This window comes from Phyllostomus discolor, chromosome 6, assembly GCF_004126475.2.
Source record: "Phyllostomus discolor isolate MPI-MPIP mPhyDis1 chromosome 6, mPhyDis1.pri.v3, whole genome shotgun sequence".
Classification (NCBI taxonomy): Eukaryota; Metazoa; Chordata; class Mammalia; order Chiroptera; family Phyllostomidae; genus Phyllostomus; species Phyllostomus discolor.
The window spans coordinates 67,390,232-67,412,415 of NC_040908.2; the positions used below are offsets into that span (position 1 = coordinate 67,390,232).

Genomic DNA, 22,184 nt, shown 5'->3' on the forward strand with positions numbered 1-22,184 from the left:
ATTCTTAAAGAATTCTGGTAAACCATGTCTGAAATTTTTTTAGATTAAATATTGACAGTTCTAACTCACTACTTTTCAACTATTCAGAAGTTTACAAAGGTATTCTCAGTATGGAGACACTGGAATGATAATTTCTGCTGTGTAGATAATATGAAAAAGGAGAAAACACTAACTAATTAACTTTGCATTTAAAAGTTACCATAGGTGCCTAAATGATGACATTTGGGCCAGTTTAATGAAAATGCTAGTTTTTAAAGTCTTTTATGGAAATGTTGACGAAAGGTACCATGGAAAGGCTGTATTTTGCAATATCTCTGATTATTGGGTGGCAAGCCGTAACTGTGCTTCATTGCCTTTGCTTTGTGTTGGCAGCTACACACATAACATCGAAGCGGTCAGTTGTGATGAGGCGCTGGTAGACATCACTGAAATCCTTGCAGAGACCAGGCTTACTCCTGATGAATTTGCAAATGCCGTCCGCATGGAAATCAAAGACCAGACAAACTGTGCTGCCTCTGTTGGAATTGGTCAGTGTCTAGCTTCTCTCCTGTTGTTCACGTCACTCGAAGCATTGCTTTGGGATCATTGAATATCACTTCATTTTTAGGAGTGATTTTTAGATTTTGTTTTTATTACCCTAGCATTGCTCAACATTGTGTGGTACATGACATAAAAGTGTTGGAAATGCAAGTAAATTGTTGATAATATCTTTAGAATAGACAAGTTGGAATATTTCTTACTTATTCTTCAAAAATGGGGAGAATCAAATTCAGTATTTGTAAATAATGTATGTTTTTTTTTTCAGAAGTGCACAGAAGCTGTGTGTAAAGCAGAGTGGTGTGGAGATGGGAAGTTTAGTGTTAAGTTTGAAGCCTGTTGTAATTAAGTTACTTTCTGAACTTCAGCAGTTCCAGAAGTCACCCTCATGACAATGCCCTCAGTGATGGTCTCATTGCTTCCCATTGTGTTTTATCCTTAAGCCTTGAACTCTGTTTCCTCAGTTAACTCCCATCATTTATTCTTGTGTGCCCTCTGGAACCCTCTCTCTCATACCTCAGTTTCCCTGAGTCACCTCCTTTTTTCTGAACCTACTCAATACCTCTTGCCAAGAACTCTTTTCTTGCCCTTCTCTTAAGTGGACCCATTTTGTACCTGCCATTTTGTGCTCTGTATGCCTTGAGAGGGAGGGAGAACTTTCTCTTGCTTTCTGCCTCCTGCCCTCTCTCTAAGATCAATGAATAAAAAACAATAATTAAAAATAATTATCATAAGACACAGAAAGTAAAAACATGATTTATTCATACCCTCCCTCTGTTACTAGTTAGCCTATCTGGTGTTTGGCCTATAGATCCTTTTCATCATTTATTTAGGACTTACTCTCTGTGGTCTAGTATCAGGCATAAGTTTGGGTTTTGGATTTTGTTTTGTTTTTTAATTGTATTTTTAATTTACAAGGGTGGCAATGTGCATAACATTTTTTTAAATTCAAGCACATAATTAAAATTTCCATGTGATATTTCCTCTTGTCAGCCCCCTTTTCTTCTTTGGAGCCCACCATATTTATCATTTTAGTGTGACTTTGTAGGACGTTTTTCCTCATGAATATCTATATATCTGTATGCCTACCCTGGGAAAACAGATATTTTTTTTTACATAAGTCTAACATAATATTAAGACATGTTGTTTATATAAGTCTTCCATAATTTTAGGAGATACCATTATTTATATACAGGTTCCCCTGACATCTTAATTTATCAGGCCCCTGATACCTTCCCAGCAGCTTTTGCTCTAGTTTTCGTGTTCATACCCACACCTTGGACCTCCCTGTCAGTATCCATCTTTATTTTTAAATCTTTCAGACCCTCAATTTCTATTACATGTGTTCTGACCATAGAGTGAGACTTCTGGTTCTTAGGGGGTTCTTTTTTTCCCCAGTTTGATAGCATTTATTTGGCCTTACTTCCCTACCTTGCCTAGATCTGTTTAGTAAATGAACTGATTTCTGATTACTTCCCTCAGCTTCCATAAATCACAATCATTAGCACTACTTTCTCCATTCCTTTACCAGGGTAGGGGATGTTGAAAAAGATACTTATTTTGAAACAAAGAGTAACCTCTGTCTAATAACCATGCTGATTATAATCTGTTATACTTAACAAAATTCTGCCAGTTTTATATTGTACTTGAAATGATCAATATTACAAATTATTTATTTTCATTGTTTTTAGAAAGTTGCTCAGTAACTTGTTTGTAGATGTCTTTATTAAGAAATTTAAAAATTAATTGTGGTGAGTATTTCTTGAACAACTTTTGTTTCTGTTTTTTTTTTTTTTATGGTATAGGTTCTAATATTCTCCTGGCTAGAATGGCAACCAGAAAAGCAAAGCCAGATGGCCAGTATCACCTAAAACCAGAAGAAGTCGATGATTTTATCAGAAGCCAGCTAGTTACTAATCTACCAGGTAAACACAAATCTTTTCTTTTTAACATTTACTATAAACATGTATTAGTATTAAAAGTTTATGTTGTATTTTTTTTCCAAAACATGAATTAAATATTTTGTTTATTTATTTTTGAGTACCATGAGAAACAAAATTTGGAATTTCATAATGAGTGTCTCTGTTGATTTATCAGGACCTTAATGTTACATTTACTTTTGCTTCTGAAGTATTTCTTGAGTAGCAAGATAAGGAATTCTAAAACGTCATTTAAAGTGAATATGGTGAAACTGGCTTTTGGTCTTCTAAATAAATCATAATTGAAATAGTGTAATTCTAGGTCAAAGATAAAATTTTGAGAATTGAGTCATCTATTTATAAAATCCTGTTGGACTAATGACAGTTTTTTTTATTTTAGCAAGTAGTTTTAATTAAAAGGATAAAGTATATGAACCATATTCAGAGGAATAAAACCTAAAGATGAAGTAATGTGCTTGGTTAACTCAGAGGTTGAAGTAAAGCTTCCATCTACATCTTTCTTGCCAAAGGGGCAGGATTTAGTTATTTTACATTTTTGCGTAGTTACCGTGTGCCTAGCTAACCCAATATGTAAAATCTTTCCATGGAGAAATCGTCAAATAATAAATAGTTCATTATAACTGAAAAATGGTTGCCTTTTAAAAGGCCTTGAAGAGTGCTCTTGGCAGGGTGGCTCAGTTGATGGAGCATCATCCTGTATACCAAAAAGTTGCGAGTTCGATCGCTGATCAGGGCTTGTACAGGCGGCCACTAATCGATGTTTCTCACATCAATGTTTGTCTGTTCTTCTCCCTTTTCTCTCTAAAATCAATAGAAACATATCCTCAGGTGAGAATTAAAATAAATAAATACATACATACATACCTTGAATAGATATAATTTTGGGAGGTAGGACAATTCCTTTCACAATTACTAAATATTTAGACTTGCTTTCTGTGGTAGATGTCTCTTAAGAAATTTTTCTAAATAAGCCTCTCCCGTTGTCTATAAAGCAGCCTGTATTATTGGCTTCACAAAGTTCTCTTGTGTTTGTGGTGGGAAAGTTCAAGAAGCACATTTTTTAAAAGATTTTATTTATTTATTTTTACAGAGATGGGAAGGGAGGGATAAAGAGAGGGAGAGAAACATCACTGTGTGGTGGCCTCTTGCACATCCCATGCTGGGGACCTGGCCCACAACCCAGGCATGTGGCCTGACTGGGAATGGAACCTTCAACCCTTTGTTCACAGTCTGGTGTTCAGTCCACTGATCCACACCAGCCAGGGCCAAGACAGCACATTTTTAATGAAAGTTTTTAATTTGGTAAAAATGAATTTTGTGGTATTTTTAGGTGCATATTCTTAAGACTAATAAAAGTGTATCTGAACTAAGAAATTTCTGTTATAGGCCATAAAATATTAAATGATCAAAAGCCATTTTATGATGGGTTAATTTTGAAGCTTCCTGGCTCCCTAATAAATAACTTAAAAGAATATATTAGTGTCAGAAATGTGAAATATGACATTGTGGTGGTCCATTTGAGGTTAAATTCAAATAATTAACCTTACAAAAATCAGGCTAGCAATTACAGCAGGTCCTTGAATTATGTCATTTGTTTCAGTGTCATTTTGTTTGTGATGTTGATAAGGAAAAAAACTTCGATTCCCATGGGTCCACTGTCGGTGTGGAGTTGGCACATTCTCCCCATGTCTGCATGGGTTTTCTTCAGGAACTCTGGATTCCTTCAACATCCCAGAGATATTCATGTGAGGGGAATCAGCATGTCTGAGTTGTCCCCAGTCTGAGTGTGGGTGTGTGTGGGTGGCCTTGTGCTATAAAGGTGTCCCTTCCAGGGTGGGGCCTGGCCTGCCGCTCTGAGCTGCTGGGAGAGGCTCCAGCCACCACTCGACTAGAATCAGTGGATTGGAAAAGAATGCTGCCATTTGGTTTCATTACTCTTTCTTAAATGTATGCAGAGCTCACATTTATGTCAATATTTAATATTGGAAGTGATTAGGATCTTTATTTAGAAGTTTGGTGATGTTTTTTGACCAGAAATATGCTGTTGGAAACTTAACTGTTGTTTATATCAACTAGTCTAGGGTTAAATTGGTTTTCTTATACCTTTTTTCACTTCAAATCAGTTTCCAAGAACTTGTTGATGGTGTCAAGTGAGGAATTACTGGACCTGTTTAGACAACACAATTTAAATTACACATCTTACTGCAGTTTTATATAAAGAAGAACCAGTATGTTTAGAGCTGCATGTGAAATTTGACTTCAAGTTATTTATTCCAGCCATCTCTAGTAGTTTGCTACAGCTGCCATAGCAAAATACCACAGAAATGTATTTTCTCAAGATTCTGGAGGCTAGAAGGCCAAGGTTGAGTTAATCAGTAGGGTTGGTTTCTTGTGAAGCCTTCCACCTTATGGCTTATAGTCCATGTTCTCCCTTTGTCTTCACATGGCATGTTTTCTGTGTGCATCTGTGTCCTGATCTCCTTTTATAGGGACACCAGTCATGTTGGGTTAGGGCCCACTCATATGACTTCATTTTACCTTTCAAGGCCCCATTTCCAATTACAGACACATAATGAGGTACTGTGTATTAGGATCTCAACAGGAATTTTGAGGATACAAGTTCAGTCCATAACACCATCTTTAAGTGAATCATTTTTGTAGGGTTTGTTTATTTGTTGGTATTTTTACACAGAAGTAGAGAATGTATAGTTCTTGGCCTAGCAGTCTTAATTTAGAACATTTTAGGTATACAGAATGTCAGCCTTCTCTGTTTTCCCTGTCCTGAAGGTGGCATTGTAATCCATAGTTTCTCGAAGTGTGTTCTACAAGGTACAAGCTCTTCTTTAAAAAAGAATTCAACATACTTAAGGGAACCTTCACAGGGGTGGGCCTACACAGTAAAAGTTCTGAGAATTCTTACAATAAAGAAACCTATTTGTTAAAATCTAGTAATCTCCCAAAGATATTTGAAGATGATTATGTAATACCTATTAATATCTTATGGAACATGCTTTGAGGAAGTTTTGCTCTCTAGCCTATAACCAGGAGAAATTCAGTATTGACACACCTTGCTTCTTGTCTCCACAAGCTCTCTTTGGCCCTAAATATTTATTATTTATTAGCACAGTGTGCCTCGCACAATAATAGTTATTGTAGCTACATGAGAAGGAAAAACATACTAGTTAAGTTTGTTTTAGGGAACTCCACAGAGTGATGATATGTTAAGCTAACAAATAAATTACTTAATGAGATCTAGTTATCTAATGAAAGACTGGATTGTCCCCGACAACCGTTTAAGTACAATAGCTATTTCTGTGTGTTCCTTGGATCTTTTCAAGGCTTTTCTCCTTGTATGTGTGCCCTTAATTTAAGGACCCTTTCTGCCTATTCAGCTTACTCTGGGTTTATGCACTCAGTCTGTGGTTTCCATCTTTTTATTCTCACAGAAATACCATCACTGTGTATGTACATAAAGGTCTTTGCTGTTCTGATATGGTAGCCCTAGCCAAGGGAAGCTTAGTGACACTAATTAAAGTTAAATAAAAGTAAGACCTAGTTTCTCAGTTGTACTAGCCCCATATCAGTGCTCAGTAGCCACCTGTGGCAAGTGCCTACTAGATTGAACAGCACAGGTATAGAATGTTTCCAGCTGTCACAGACGGTTCTGTTAGAGACAGCGCTCATGTAGTTGTGAAACCTTTATTCTGAAACTTGACTCTCCTAGGGCTCTGTTGGGCTGTCAACTTCTGGGTACCAAGGAGGGGACATTGCTGGCCATTTCTAATCTAAAGTAATTGTTCTCATTCAAGAACAGATACCAAGTCTCTGTCCCAGTGGCTTGACCAAGAGCTTTCACATCTTTGATTGTCTTTTATCTTTCTCTGAGACTTGGTTCTAAGTTAGCATATTGTCCTTCAGTTTGCCTCTCTAGGTAATTACACTCAGTGTGAGCCTCAAGACCCTGTTACTTTCTCCTTAGCCATGCCTCCATTTCTTATAAACACTTACATGATGCAGTCAATTAAACTAGCTGTCCTCTCAGGGTTTTGCTGCTGATTCCAACCTTACCTTTTCCACCCCACTCAAGGTAATAGGGGTTAGAGGTTGACCCACCCCCATGCTTGCCTCCCACACTGGCCTTCAGGCCCATCCTATTGCATTAGATAAGATTGCAATGGAGACAATCTTTTCTTCTCCCCTACAGGGATGGTCAGTTTGGTGGTTTAATATAATAGCCTTTCTCTTGTTCTTGTCAGTGAATAACAATTCTGTTCAGTATACTCAAGACACTCTCAAAACACTATAGGTGTCCTGCTGCCCCACCCTAATACGCACACACAAAATCCAGGATTATTATTGCCTCTTGCTGATTTTGCAAATCACTGAGAACAGATTGGCTCCCAGATATATGAGGGGAGGATCACGGTTACATTTCAAGGATGGGAAGCAGGGCAGTAATGAGAAGGAAAAAATAGAGACAAAAAGCCTTCCCTGAACATGACTAGGAAAGTGTCTATCTTGTCTTTCTGACTTTGGCAAATGTAGTATATGATTTGTCCATTTCCTTGTGTTTCTCCTCCCTGCCTTGAAAATTACTCAAAAGGTTTCACTCAGAATTTCACCTTTTTGTGAATGGTGTACCTCTGGAGAATTTTTTGTTGTTGTTAATTCAGACTCTAGTATTCTCACTTGTTCTCCATTCTGACTTAAACTATAAAATGGCACAGATGGGAGGCAGCACCCTTAAAATCTTTTAGGGAATAAATTCTTTTGGTTTAAACTTGTCTAGCCCACTCCCATGGCCATAAGTCCTTTGTGAGCTTGACAACCTCCTAACCTTGTGTCATGAATAACTGCTTCAAGAGGCTCTTCTGGCAGAAATTAGATGGAGTGGTTGTTCCTTCTACTGAAAACACTCAGCTGTTAGGAGCCAGAAGTAACAGTAATGAGCAGATGATGTCAGACTTCATTCTGAGCTCTCTGAGAAGTTCTTGAAGACCAGAAACACAACCTTTTCATTACTGATGAAAAGTATTGATTTGATAGTTTGGAGGCCATTTTAATAAGAATTTTAGTTTCTCTTAATTGCTTTTAAATAGCTTTTCTAGATTTGTATATTTTTGTTAAGCTTTCAGGCAAATTGAAAACAACAGAACCCATCGTCATCCTTTGCGTGAGGCTCAAACCTTGAGTTTTGAACCATGTGACGTAGGGACTACTAAGTGCCGGCCCAGCTGTGGAAGGGTAATACCTTTTTAGGGAAATCATCTTTGTTGATAAAAGAAATTAGTCTCTGCCCTCCAGTCCCCTAATGCCCCTTGGTTTGCTTAGGAACCTTCATCCCCAAGGTCATTGGTACCACTTCATCCAGTAACATTTTCAGGTTCAGGCCTATGTCAATAAGTTCTTACTGCACTTCCCATTTAAAGAAAATGTGATTGCAACTAATCTTGAAAACTTTAGCCACCACCAAAATCACAGAAGAATCCTAACATTCATGAGTTTCCTTATGTCTGTAAGTCTTACTATAGCTTAATTAGTTGATTTCGTGAATAAGATAGAAATTTTGGTATTACTAGTAATAAATAAAAATTGCATTCTTGCTACCCCCGGTGGCTCAGTTGGTTGGAACATCATTCCATACACCAAAAGGTTACGGGTTTGATCCCTGGTCAGGGCACATACCTAGGTTGGGGGTAGGATCCCCAGTCAGGGTGCATATGGGAGGCAACTGATCAGTGTTTCTCTCTCCTCTTTCTCTAAGATCAATAAACACATCTTCAGATGGTACGTTTAAAAAAATCACATTCTTTTGAGACCTTACATAATACATATTTGAGAAGCTTTGGTTTACCTGTATGTGAAGCCCAAATTGAGAAGCTTCTAGAAATTACTAGCATGATTTATGAAAAAATTCTTTAATTTAGAAGCCTAGGGCCCCTGGTCAAGATGGAGGAGTAGGTAGATACACTTTGCCTGCTCTCACAATCAAAAGAAGGACAACAACAAATTGAAAAACAAAAAAACAATGAGAACTGCAAGAAAAATCAGACTCTGGAAGTCTGACAACCAAGGAGTTAAAGGAGAAACATTCATCCAGATCGGTAGGAGGGGTGGAAGTGACTTGCAACAGTGGCTGAATGACCGGGGCAGGCAAGGCGGTAACTGGCAGAATGGGTGGTCCAACATTTCTGTGTGGATAAACTGAGAAACCAGGAGGAACAACTGGGCAGCGAGACAAACCATGCAACTCAGGGTTACAGTGCACAGAAATAAAGCCTCAAAACCTCTGACTGAAAAAATCTGTGGGGGTTGAGGTGGCAGGAGAAACTCCCAACAGCATAGGAGAGCTTGTTGGAGAGACCCACAGGGTCCTAGAACAGACACAAAACCACCCAGCCAGGAATCAGCATTAGAAGGTCCCAGTTTGCTTGTGGGTAGCGGAGAAAGTGACTGTAAGCTGATGGGAGAGCTGAGCAAGCCACATTGTTCCCTCTCAGACCCCTCACCCCACATAAAGCACCACAACACAGCCACGTACATTTCCCCACCCTGGCAAATACCTAAGGCTCCACCTCTTACTACCTAACACACATGCCCAGACAAAAATTAGGGCCGAAATGAAAGAACAGATCAAATCTCCAGAAAAAATACAACTAACAGACGAAGAGATAGCCAACCTGTCAGATGTACAGTTCAAAACACTGGTTATCAGGATGTTCAAAGAAATGGTTGAGTATAGTCGCAAAATAGAGAAAAAAGCAGAGGCTATGGTAAGTGAAATAAAGGAAAATATACAGGGAACCAACAGTGACTGGAAGGAAACCGGAATTCAAATCAATGGTTTGGAGCAGAAGGAAGAAAGAAACATTCAACCAGAACAGAATGAAGAAGCAAGAATTCAAAAAAATGAGGAGAGGCTTAGGAACCTCTGGGAATACTTTAAATGTTCCAACATCCAAATCATAGTGGTGCCAGAAGGAGAAGAGAAAGCAAGAAATTGAAAGCTTATCTGAAAACATAATGAAGGAGAACTTCCCCAGTCTGGCAAAGGAAATAAACTTCCAGGAAGCTCAGATAGTCCCAAAAATTTGAACCCAAGGAAGCACACACCAAGGCACATCATAATTATTTTACTCAAGATGAAAGATAAGGAGAGAATCTTAAAAGCAGCAAGGAGACTGTTACCTACAAAGGAGTTCCCATAAGACTGCCAGCTGATTCTCAAAAGAAACCTTGCAGGGAAGAAGGGGCTGGAAAGAAGTATTCCAAGTCATGAAAGGCAAGGACCTATATCTAAGATGACTCTATCCAGCAAAGCTATCATTTAGAATGGGAGGGCAGATAAAGTGCTTCCCAGATAAGGTGAAGTTAAAGGAGTTCATTACCAGGCCCTTATTAATATATGGAATGTTAAAGAGATTTATCCAAGAAAATGAAGATGATCAAAAATATGAACAGCAAAATGACAGGAAACTCACAACTATTAACTGAACCTGAAAAAACAAAACCAAAAATGAACTAAGCAAACAACTAGAACAGGAACGAATTCACAGAAATAGAGATCACATGGAGGGTTATCAGCAGGGAGGGGAGGGGAGGAATGGGGGGGAAGGTACAGAGAATAAGAAGCATAAATGGTAGGTATAAAATAGACAGGCAGAGATTAAGAATTGTATGGCAAATGGAGAAGCCAAAGAACTTATGTGTATGACCCATGGACATGAACTAAGGTGGGGGAATGATGGTAGGAGGAGGGTTGAGGGGTACAGGGTGAGGATAATGAAGGGGAGGAAAAAATGGGACTACTGTAACAGCATAATCAATAAAGTACATTTAAAAAATTCTTTAATGAGATGCTTCAGTTAAATTACTTAAAAATTTTTAGGGTGATTATTTAAATTATGGGATTGATTTAATAATAAAATGAAATAATAAAGTTAATCTGAATTAATAATTTCATATTGATAAAGTATTTTTCATAGTATATGTGTAGAACTAAACTCAATATATCCTGTTTCCTAGGAGTTGGACGGTCGATGGAATCCAAACTGGCATCTTTGGGAATTAAAACTTGTGGAGACTTGCAATATATGACCATGGCGAAACTTCAGAAAGAATTTGGTCCCAAAACAGGTCAGATGCTTTATAGGTTCTGCCGCGGTTTGGATGATAGACCAGTTCGAACTGAGAAGGAAAGAAAATCTATTTCGGCTGAGATCAACTATGGAATAAGGTTTACCCAGGTACTGACTTCTCATTGGGTGTTGTTGCCTTAGATTGTCCTTGATACTTTCACATAGTCCTATCTTGTCAACTAGACCACACTCTTGGTGCTTGACATTAAGTGATAAAACTTGCTATTCCTAGAGCTTGCAGAATCGTTTTTTAAGTAAAGATTCTCAGCAAGATAGTGAATGATGTGCATGTATAATACTGGAATTGTTAGGTATATAGGACGTAACATGGGAGTTTTTCTATGTTTATCTTTCCAAAGCCCAAAGAAGCAGAAGCTTTTCTTATGAGTCTTTCAGAAGAAATTCAAAAACGACTTGAAGCTGCTGGCATGAAGGGTAAACGCCTGACTCTCAAAATAATGGTACGAAAGCCGGGGGCCCCTGTAGAAACTGCAAAATTTGGAGGCCATGGAATTTGTGATAACATTGCCAGGTAAACCTATCTTAAATATAATATTGGGTATTAATATTTCAGTGCAGGTTATTATAATTACAGAAAACCAAGGAAGCATGTAACTATAAGATCTGTAAACACTGATGTTATTTGATATCTGTAGAGCCAGGCCTCAGCCTAAGGCCATTTCAATTATGTTGATATGGTCAGGTTCAGTCAGTCACGTGATCTTGTAGCAGATCAGCCTGTCAATCTGTTCCTGACCTTTGGCAGACCATCCTGGAGTTCTTCAGGGTGTTGACTTAGGTGCATGGACACAAAGAGAAGGAGAGCCCTACCACCTGCACCTATAAAGATGGTTGTGGACTTGGTGAAAGGGTCCCATTGGGGAATTTTAATATAGTAATTTAATGAATTATTTGAATGGTACATTTGCTTCATTTAGGGAGGTCTAATTTCTGTTTGTGAAACGATTATCATTGCAGTCTCTGAAAACTGTTAGAACACATTTAAAAATCCTGTTCTGTTTTGTTTTTTTAATTTGAGGGCAACGAATACAAAACTTCAGTTAAGAATTGTGGCCAATATGAAAATACTTAGTTTTGCACGCCATTACATACACACTGTACAGTGTATTATATCTGTTGGTCAAACAAAGCTTTGAGACTTTGACCTTGAAAGTCACACATAAGGAAAGCAAAGCTCATGCCGACTATATGGATCATGATTACATATTTATAGTGATGTTGCTAAGAGTAATGAGACGATGTCAATCACAGAAAACTTCCAACTTTATCATTAATGCCTTTGTTTACCAGAAAGACAGAAATTACAAATTATACATTAAACAGCATAATTTAATAAAATACATTTTTATGTAGTTGGTAATCTCAAACTGTTATATTTACCTATTTTAATAAACATTTGATGTACCCCTGTTTCAGGTGGTAGTTTGTTAAATATAGTGATAGTGGTCATTTCTATAATAAGTTATTAGGACCTTACTCTGGACATAATTCTTTTTAAACATGGTTTCTATGGGAGAATCAGGTCCAGTTTATAATGTTATTACCTTTTCTGGTATTGTAACCTGGAGCTTTATTTATTCAAGATACATGAAAAGAATCATCTAGAAATGAAATAATTTTCCTGTGGAAGGAGAAGTGGTAGTAATTAGAATTTCCTTTTGCCATGTATGCAATTTTAAATATCTTATAGTTACTTAGCATTGCATGTTGTGATGCATTCAACAGTACTTTAGGGGCTTACTCTGTCTAATCTTACTAAGAATATCAGCCTTTATGTCATCTTGTTTGGAAAAATCCAGGTTGTCTAGAAATCTAATTACAACATTTAAAAAACTGGAGTTTATTATACTTTATTTCCCCTGAGGATAATATAATATAATATTTATTCAGCATTTTTATCTGAACAGTATGTTTACTGTTGTTGGTGTATTTCTTCCTTTTTTGTCCTGAACTTAAAAAAAAGTTTTATTATGAAAATTTTAAACATATAACACAAAAGTAGAAAGAATAGTGCAGTGAACTCCCAAGTACCCATCACCTGGTTTCCACAGGGGCTGTTCACTGGCCTCGCAGCATCTGCCCCTTGCCCCAGTGATTCTGACGCACACCTCAGCTTCTGTGTCATTGCTTCCACAGTGCTTCAGTATTTACCTCGGACAACATAAGGGCTCTTTGTTTAATAAACATAAGTAATAAAATACACATTTTGCTGTGCCCTTAAAATATTAACTTTGGATGACACATGATGCAAAAGGAGCACATGAGTAATTGAAACAGGTGTCATTTTTAAATGTTACTGAGATGTAGATAGACTATAAGCCATTCTCTTAAACCTAACTTTGTGGTGGTATTATGACTACATAAGAAATGCTGTAGGTGAAGGATCATGAAATATTATAATACTGACCCTATATCTCCTCTAATTCAGAGGTTGACACACTACTTCCGGTGGGCCAAAGGCAACCTGTGTCTTGTTCTTATATTATTGGTGTGAAGGAAGAATGATTTTTATATACAAGCTTGTGAAAAATGAAGAATGTGGAAGAGACCACTGGGCACAAGTCATTTACTCTCTGGCCCTTTACAGAAAAGTTTGTGGATTCCTTCTGTTACTCTTACTACTAATATTTGATGTGTATAATAACGTGCTCCCGTGCATACGGCATACCCACGTCTGTGGCCCAAACTTTCAGGAAAAAAGTCTTGTTTTAATTTTTCAATTCATTTATATTTAGATATTTGTTTTTTCTATTGTAAAGGAATTTTAGCATTTATTTTTTAACATATTATGGTACAAGAAATTTCATGTAACATAATTACAAAACACAAGAACAGATAACAGTGTATTTCAGGCACTACCCATGTATAATGCACTCTTTAATTTTTCCCTCAAAAATTTGAGCGAAAAAGCACACATTATACATGGCAAAAGTTGGTACTGTCCAGTTGAGTAAATTAAGAACTGGTCTCCACATTCTGTATTTCTTCAATTCCTTGTACTTGGCCTTAACCAAAAGCTACGTCACAATCATGTGACTTACAGATTCCAGTACATTATGAAATTGTAATAGAAATAACAAATTTTAAGTTCCATGTCAGAACTACATGTAGATTGAGGTCTGGTTTCATTATCCATTTAGGAAAATTTTTCTTATAACACTTTTCCTTTTAGGAAAAGAATTTTCCCTCCTTGGAGTTCAGTTCTTTTGTTGTATAGGTGTTTTTAATTTGAAATACATACATATATTTAATCAAAGTAATGCATGTAATTGACAAGGTGTCACATACAATGCTTTAAATCCTCTGCACTCCTCCCCAGCTCTGAGTAGCTTTTCTTTTTCAGCTTTTTAATGGTTTCCTCTGGTATTTACCTCCATATTTTTAGATATGTACTTAAACTGCTATTTCTAGCTTATTTCAGTTTTGCAAAATGTTTATTGACTTTCTGTTGTAGATAAGGATTTATTATCGATCACTGTTTTCCTTGTATGAATATATCATTGCTCCTAATAAAATAATTGGTTTTTGGTTCCATCAGTGTTTAGGGTAACAATGTTATAACCATAAAAATACTGTGCAAGTCTGATCCGTGTAGTCCACTATGATTATGTTTCCTCTCCTGTATCTTGTTTTGCTTGTTTGCTTTTGTGTGAATTTGTAAGAGGTTATCCCTAAACTCCTTCCCAGTATGTTTCAATACATCTGCAATCTATTGGTTCAGTCTTTTTACTTGGAGACCTCTCTCTTGGGGTCCCCCAGGCTGCTACTCTAGTCTGGATCAGTTTATTTTAAGACCTCCTGCAAAGCCTTCTCAGATCTGTGTTGGATCCCTGTTTTCCTCCTCCTCCTCCTGGTATCTTACTGAGAACACATGTCTGTACATACCTTTGAACCTGTGTGACTGTCCTGGTGCTCGGTGGTTTGGCTGACTTAAAGGTTATAATTGTAAGTTATAGGTTAGTAATCATTTTCCTCAGACCATTCAAAGGCTCTGTTTTCATCAGTTTTTCAGGATGGCCTTTGAGAAGTTCAGTGCTCCTCTGGTTGCCTGTTTTTATAGGGCTTGTCCTTTCCCTCTGGAACTTGCAGAGCCTGTGTCTCAGGGTTCTGGAATTTTATTGTCTGCTCTTTGTCCTTGTGCCAGGTACCTTTTCAGTATTAAATTTTTGTCTCTAGTAACAGTTTAAATCTGAGTGTATTGGCTTTATTCTTTGCATACTTAAATATTTAAAGTATCTCTTATTTCAAATTGCAGTATTATCTCTTATCTCTTGTAACTCATATTCTTCTGTTCCCAGTGTGAGTGTTTCTCCAAGTTTCTTTTTTCCTGTTTTGGTTGCTGTTGTATTAGAGGTTTTCTTCAAGTATCCGTCTGATAGTTCTTGGTGGTCTCTTCAAATGTGAACTGTTTGGATCCTCTGATTCTTACTGGGACATGTAGAACAGTGAGTTCACCATAGATGAGTGGTTGGAAGGGCTTGCTGTTGGATTACCACAACCCACTGGTGCTCTGTGGTCTTTTCTCTTAAGCTTAACAGTTTCCCTAGACTGGAATCTCCCCATCTCTTGCCTAGGGGGCGGGTGAGAAGATAGAAGGATTGCAGCTGGCATTCTGGTTACTCAGTAGAAAAGAGGGTCTAGAAGGGGAAGGGTGTGTGAGTTTTTGAGGGAGGTGCCTCATTTCTCCCTTAGCCGCACGTGATTTCCGCACCTCTTCCATGGGTGATAAGTCTGCCACAGAAGAGGAGGAATCTCTTGTACATCCTCATTGCCATTCCCCATCCTTTCATACATACCTGATAACCTCTAATTACTGAGCTCTTTGGAGGTTCTGTCACATAAAGAGGCTTACTTGGCTTAGTGCCTTTCTTTAGGATCTTAGCAGGCTTACTGTGTACTGATTTGCTTTCAGTATTCTAAACTATAGTTAATGTTTCTCTTTTTGTATCTCCTCCTCTCCCACTTTTATCTTTTAAGAGATTATACCTTTTGACTTTTTGATACATTTTATTGATTATGCTGTCTAGTTGTCCCAGTTTTTCCCCCTTTGCTCCCCTTCACCCAGAACCCCACATTCCCCCTGGCTATCCCCCCGTAGGTTCATGTCCATGAATCATACATATAAGATCTATGACTACTCCATTTCCTATACTGTTCTTAACATCCCCCTATTTTGTACATACCAATTTGTTCTTAATCCCTGTACCTTTTCCCTTATTCTCCCCCTTCCCCCTCCCGACTGGTAACTCTGCAAATCATCTCCGTATCTATGATTTTGTTTCTGTTCTGCTTGTTTGCTTAGTTTGTTTTTTAGATTCAATTATTAATAGTGAATTTATTGCCATTTTAATGTTCATTGATTTGATCTTCTTTTTCTTAAATAAGTCCCTTTAACATTTCATGTAATAATGGCTTGGCTGATGATGAACTCCTTTAGCTTTTCCTTGTCTGGGAAGCACTTTATCTGCCCTTTCATTCTAAGTGACAGTTTTGCTGGATAAGAGTGATCTAGGTTATAGGTCCCTGCTTTTCATCCCTTTGAACACTTCTTGCCAGTCCCGTCTAGCCTGTAAAGTTTCTTTTGAGAAATCAGCTAACAGTCTAATGGGAACTCCTTTGTAGGTAACAGTCTCCTTTTTTCTCGCTGCTTTTAAGATTCTCTCTTTAACCTTTGGCATTTTAATTATGATGTGTCTTGGTGTGGGTCTCTTTGAGCCCAACATGTTTGGGGCTCTCTGTGCTTCCTGGACTTGTGTCTGTTTCCTTCACCAAATTAGGAAAGTTTTCTTTCATTATCTTTTCAAATAAGTTTTCAGGTTCTTGATCTTTCTCTTCTTTCAGCACCCCTATGAATATTGATACATTTCAAGTTGTCCCAGGGGCTCCTTAGCCTATCCTCGTTTTTTTTTATTCTTCTTACTTACTGTTCTAATATTTATTTCTTCCTTATGTTCCAAATCATTGATTTCATTCTCAGCTTCATCCCCTCCACTGTTGATTCCCTGTTAATTTTTCTTTATTTTACCTATTGTAACCTTCATTTCTACCTGGGTCTTTTTTAATGTTCTTAAAAGTACCTATTGAGTTCCTTGAGCATCTAATAACCAATGTTTTGAAGTCTGCATCTGATGGATTGCTTATCTCCATTTTGTTTATTTTTTTCTGGAGTTTTGTTTTATTATTTCATTTGGGCCATATTTCTTTGTGTCTTCATTTTGGCAACCTCTCTGTGTTTGTTTTTATGCATTAAGTAGAGCTGCTTTGACTCCGTGTCTTAGTAGTATAGCCTATTGTAGAAAAGCTCACAGGCAAGTTGGATGGGGCAGAGCCTTAGGTAATCACCAGGGCAGGGCAACTCTTATAAACCAGATTGATGGAATCTCTGATATGGTGTCCACCAGTCTGTGGCTCTGTGTGGAGTAGGGCCTAAAGAAAGGGGATGATGGCACTGACTGGCCTCTGGAGTTTTGACTGGGAGGAAGTTGTACCCCAGCACTTGCCCTGATGCCAGACAGTTCATTTTCTCCATGTATGCTACTGGTCCCTTCCAGGCTGGTGCTGAAGCCCAGAGGGAATGAGTCTGCGTAAGTCCTAAGTCTGTTGCGGGCCCTTTAAGTGGAGACTCCTGAGAATCCCACAGTTTCTTCCACTGCCCCAATCCCTCACTGGTGTGTTTACAGCCAGAAGTTATGGGGACTTATCTTCCTGGCATGGAAACCCTGGGCTGGGTGGTCTGGTGTGGGGCTGGGATCCCTCGCTCCTGAGGTATCCCTCCCGATTTTTATCCACTACTCGTGGGTATGGGACTGCTTGTTCGCATCTCCATGTCTCTGCCCCTCCTACCTGTCTGGCTGAATGTGACTTCTTTAATTCTTTGGTTGTTGGACTTCCATACAGCTCGGTTTTCTCGGTGATACTTGTTTTGTAGTATACCTGTAGTTTTTGCTGTGGCTGTGCAAAGAGGCAAGCCATGGTTACCTATGCCTCCATCTTGACCAGAAATCTGAATTTAACCCTTCTAAAAATAACTTCAGTCAGTTTAGTGGTGGTTTGGAAAGAAATTAAGATAAATGCATGTTTAATCCACTAAGGTCCATTAAAAATCATTCTTTTAACTTATTTATCTCTGCTTTTATCTATATTTATCTATGTGAAATTATGTTTTTATATTTATCTACATGAAATAAACTAAAGGTGATTATTAGGTAACAAATCAGTAGAGATATTTTTCCATATGATTTCTTAAACAAACGGGCCCTTTTTATAGATGAATGCATAATGTCCTCATGGCACTGAAATAAACACAGTACATGTAGTTTTGGTGGTCCTCCTTCCGGAGTCCTGGAATATCTAAGAATTTTATATTCTGATCTCCCTGAGTTTAGTCAGGGTACCACCATATCCTCTTTGTCACAGCTGCCCACACATTTCTTCATTGATTTATAGAGTATCTGAGGGAAAGTAGAATTGTATGAGCAGCTTTACCTCAAATATAACAAAATGAGTCAAGAACCAAAGTACAAGGGATTCCTCTTTTTTGAATAGTAACAATACCCTCAATATATATAAAAGTATATATATGTTATATATAAATTATATATATAATTTATATTATATATATATTTTATATATATTATATATATAATTTTTATATGTTATATGTAAATTATATATATATTATATATATTATATATATATAATTTATATATAATTATATAATCTTTCCTGGAACCTCCCTCAGAATACCATTCATGCTTTGGTTGCAACATAGTGTGCTTATATTTGTACATGCATTAACTAAAGTACTTTTTTTAAAAGTTCCAACTTATTTTTAGTTGGCCAGGTCTTTATTAGTTTTTATCTTAAAGTCCCAATGTTCTGTGTGATTTTTCTTTTCCCCTTGCTGCCAGTGTAATTATTTAATTTTATCTTTTGAGGAAAAACTGTCTCATTCATTTGTAAGGATTATATTTAGTACTTATTTATATTTTTTGTAATTTTCTTTACAACTTTTCTGTAACTCTTTGAACAGTTCACTACTGCTGAGATAGTAGTAAATACATGTGGAATGCAGCTATTGTTACTTTAAAAACGTTAATTCTACCACTTACAGGACTGTAACTCTTGACCAGGCAACAGATAGTGCAAAAATAATCGGAAAGGCTATGCTAAACATGTTTCATACAATGAAACTAAATATATCGGATATGAGAGGGGTGAGTATATAACACTTTAAAATTCTGTACTTGTTTTTCATTTGACGTTTGATCTGAATATGGTCATGGTGGGGTGTAGGGGTTTATTTGCAGGTTTCAACTTTTTGATATAATACAAGCAGAATAGAAACTGAAAAACTTTGTCTTTCTCATTTGACTCGATCTCCATATTTTTCAGAGAAGAGTCAAATTTGTTCTGAAATACCTTTGCTTTCTGCCTAGAATAATAATTTTATATCTTGAGTTTTTATAGTACCTTTCTTTTAATTACCCAAGGACTCATTTTACACACATTATCTTGCTTCATGTTCTCATTCCCCTGGAAATAGATAGGATTGGGAGGAGTGGAATCTACAAATCCTTGTACCTATCACATACTTTTTAATCAGAAATTACTCTGATGTCTAAAGAGGGTGCCCTAGAAGGAAGAGTTTAACCTTAGGCTCATGAAGATGCCTTAAGAACAGATAGATGAAGTGTCTCAAAAACTTGAAAACCTTCAGTTTTCTTCAAGATTTAACCTTGGTCGGTTCAGTCACATGTGTGCACGTTGAGTGCAGGGTCATTACTGACTTGGCCTGGGTTTCGTGGAAGGATTAAAGATCTCTAAAGCAGCTGTGAGTGCTTCTCCCTGCAGTGCTGAGGTTCTGTGTTGGTGCGGGGGCGGGGCCGGGGGTGGCTGGCTGGCTGTACAGATGCCTGAAGGGTATCTGTGGCCCATCCTCTCCCAGACCCATTTTTAAAATATTATTTTATATGAAGTATGGTTGAAGGTAAACTATTCCTTATTTAACCTTTTTAAAATCTTATTTTAAAAACTTAGCTGGCTGTGTAGAAAGAATCTCAGTAGGATATAATATCTCACCTTTTTTTGGATTTTCTGGTTTTGAAGAGATTGCATTTTATTGGGTAGAATTGGATACTTTAGACTGAGGGGACTGTCTACTTACTAGGTAGTATATTAGTTATTTTTGTAATCAACTAGAAGGCTGTTTGAATACTTTCATTTAACCTCATATTCTAGTAACAGGATCTAGAAGATGTAAAAAGAGGATTAGCTGAGAAGTATGAGAAGGAATATTCTCATATTTTGCTTTAGTTTTGTAGAAACGTATTCTTTTGTCTGATTCTAGGTTGGGATTCACGTGAACCAGTTGGTTCCAGCTAATCCAAACCCCCCTGCGTGTCCCAGTCGCACATCAGTCCAGCCAGGCCATTTTCCTGGCGGGTCCCATTCTGTTCTCGATCTCTTCCAACTTCAGAAAGCAAAGAAACCCACAGAAGAGGAGCACAAGGAAGGTCAGTGGTGTCAGTGTGGTTTCATTTGGGTGCTGCTTATAGCCTTGGGAAGGCCCCAATTAAAACAGTTGTCTGGTGTGGTTCTGTGTGTGTGACCTTTTAAGAGACAAACTGACATTCTGAAACATGATGAACAGTAATAAAGTTTGTGGATTAAAGTCCCCCCCCACCCAGGTGATCTGAGGAGGCTATTTTATATATTTTCTATACTTTCAGTATTTCTGGCTGCAATGGATCTGGAAATATCATCTGCCTCTAGAACTTGCACTTTCTTGCCATCTTTTTCCACACATCTGACATCAAGTATCAGCCCTGTTACTAGCAAAGCAGAGTCTTCAGGGAAATGGAATGGTCTACATTCTCCCATCAGTTTAAAGTCAAGACTTAACCTGAGTATAGAAGTCCCATCACCTTCCCAGGTATATTTCTATAATTCTACATGATATATATGCAAATGTAGTTTTACAGTGGGAATGGTGTATTTATCAGTAGGGGAAAAAGGGTGACTTTTTAGGGTGACTGATACTAAATTCCAAGTAAGAAATGACCAATTGAAGTGAAAGATTTGTGCTTCTGCAGAGATCTGCAACGCTTTTAAATTGTAAAACGTGGATGAAAGCCAGTTCCTTAAACTGCCACTTGTCACAGCCTCTGTACCTCTTTTTGACAGTGGTTGGTGGTCACAGAGCTTTGCCGATTAGAGGCTTGTGACAAAGGTTTTTTGCGCAGTAGGTGCATACAGTTCAAAGTGGAGTGAATGATTTTCCTAACATGAACTACTCCTTTCAGCTGGGGTGGGCTGTCAGTGTGGCGTGGTGCTAGAATTTTTACCCCTTGCGGGAGTGTAGGAGAACACTTTGAGCCAGATTGGAAGTCTATTTCTCTGCTGCACAAAGTAGCATAAGGCTGAAGGGTATGTGCATGCTAGCTGTAGACTAGGGAAACAGGGCAGTTGTGATGTGTGCGCACTGGGTCCCACTTGCTGCTGAGTTATCCAGAAGGAGTTGCACCTGTCACGGTGAGATTGGCCTGCCGGGCTTCCGGGCTTCCTAAGGGGTGGGCACTGGGGGGACCTGGCCAAAGGAGCAGGGAAGTCAGGTATACAGTTAGAGAAGTTAGCTTCTAGAAATCTTCTAACTGGCTGCTCTCAGCCTAGAATTGTTTGGGGGCATATAGTTTCCTATCTGAAAGGCAGACTTGGGGCTTAGAAATTTGACATACCCGTATTTTTGGACTGTAATTTAACCGCATTTTTTGCTTCAAAAATTTTCTTCTATTTTCCTTCTCTAAAACCTAGGTGTGTCTTATGGTGCAGACCCCAAACGCACTTAGGTTTTAGAGGAAAATGGAAAAAATTTTGAAGCAAAAAATGTAAAACAAAGTGTTTTATAGTTCGAAAAATACGGTACATGCCATAGGCGTTGGCCCCTGCCCTTGGGTGGGGTCTGAGATTTGAGTTTGACAGAGGCTCTTTCTGTGTGGGAGATCCAGTGACTGTATATGGACTGACCCAGTGCAGTGGGACTGGCCAGTGTGTACACTTCTCATCTCTGGAATCCACACATTACTACTTACACTCCAATGGCAAAAGCTGGGGGGGGGGGGGGTTCCTGGCCTGGTTCTCTGTATCTGCACCTTGTGTTCATTACCCAGTATGTTAACACTGAAATGAAAGGGAAACATTAATTCTCCAAAAAATCATCTCTGAGCGTGGCATAACTGCACACCCTATGTATGGTATTTTATAGCTCGATCAGTCTGTTTTAGAAGCACTTCCACCTGATATCCGGGAACAAGTAGAGCAAGTTTGTGCTGTTCAGCAAGGAGAGCTGCATGGTGACAAAAAGAAAGAACCAGTAAATGGCTGTAATACAGGAATTTTGCCACAGCCAGTTGGAACAGTTTTGTTACAAATACCAGAACCTCAAGAATCTAACAGTGACATGGGAATTAATGTAATAGCCCTTCCAGCATTTTCACAGGTAAGTTCAATTCAGGGGCCTTCTATCATAGTTTAAATAGTCTCACCCTAC

The 22,184-nt window shown here is 38.0% G+C and overlaps 1 protein-coding gene across 7 annotated transcripts in view; it reads left to right on the plus strand.

Annotated features, from left to right (window-relative positions):
* The window catches only part of REV1 (REV1 DNA directed polymerase), a 107,088-nt gene that overhangs the window by 82,106 nt on the left and 2,798 nt on the right, over window positions 1-22,184 (plus strand). For all 7 annotated transcript variants that reach the window (XM_028514580.1, XM_028514582.2, XM_036028291.1 and 4 more), the window contains 8 exons: window positions 373-527; window positions 2,343-2,462; window positions 10,503-10,723; window positions 10,975-11,147; window positions 18,750-18,852; window positions 19,986-20,151; window positions 20,368-20,570; window positions 21,900-22,133. In XM_028514580.1, coding sequence (XP_028370381.1) covers window positions 373-527; window positions 2,343-2,462; window positions 10,503-10,723; window positions 10,975-11,147; window positions 18,750-18,852; window positions 19,986-20,151; window positions 20,368-20,570; window positions 21,900-22,133 — 1,375 coding nt within the window. The remainder of the gene's footprint in view (window positions 1-372; window positions 528-2,342; window positions 2,463-10,502; window positions 10,724-10,974; window positions 11,148-18,749; window positions 18,853-19,985; window positions 20,152-20,367; window positions 20,571-21,899; window positions 22,134-22,184) is intronic.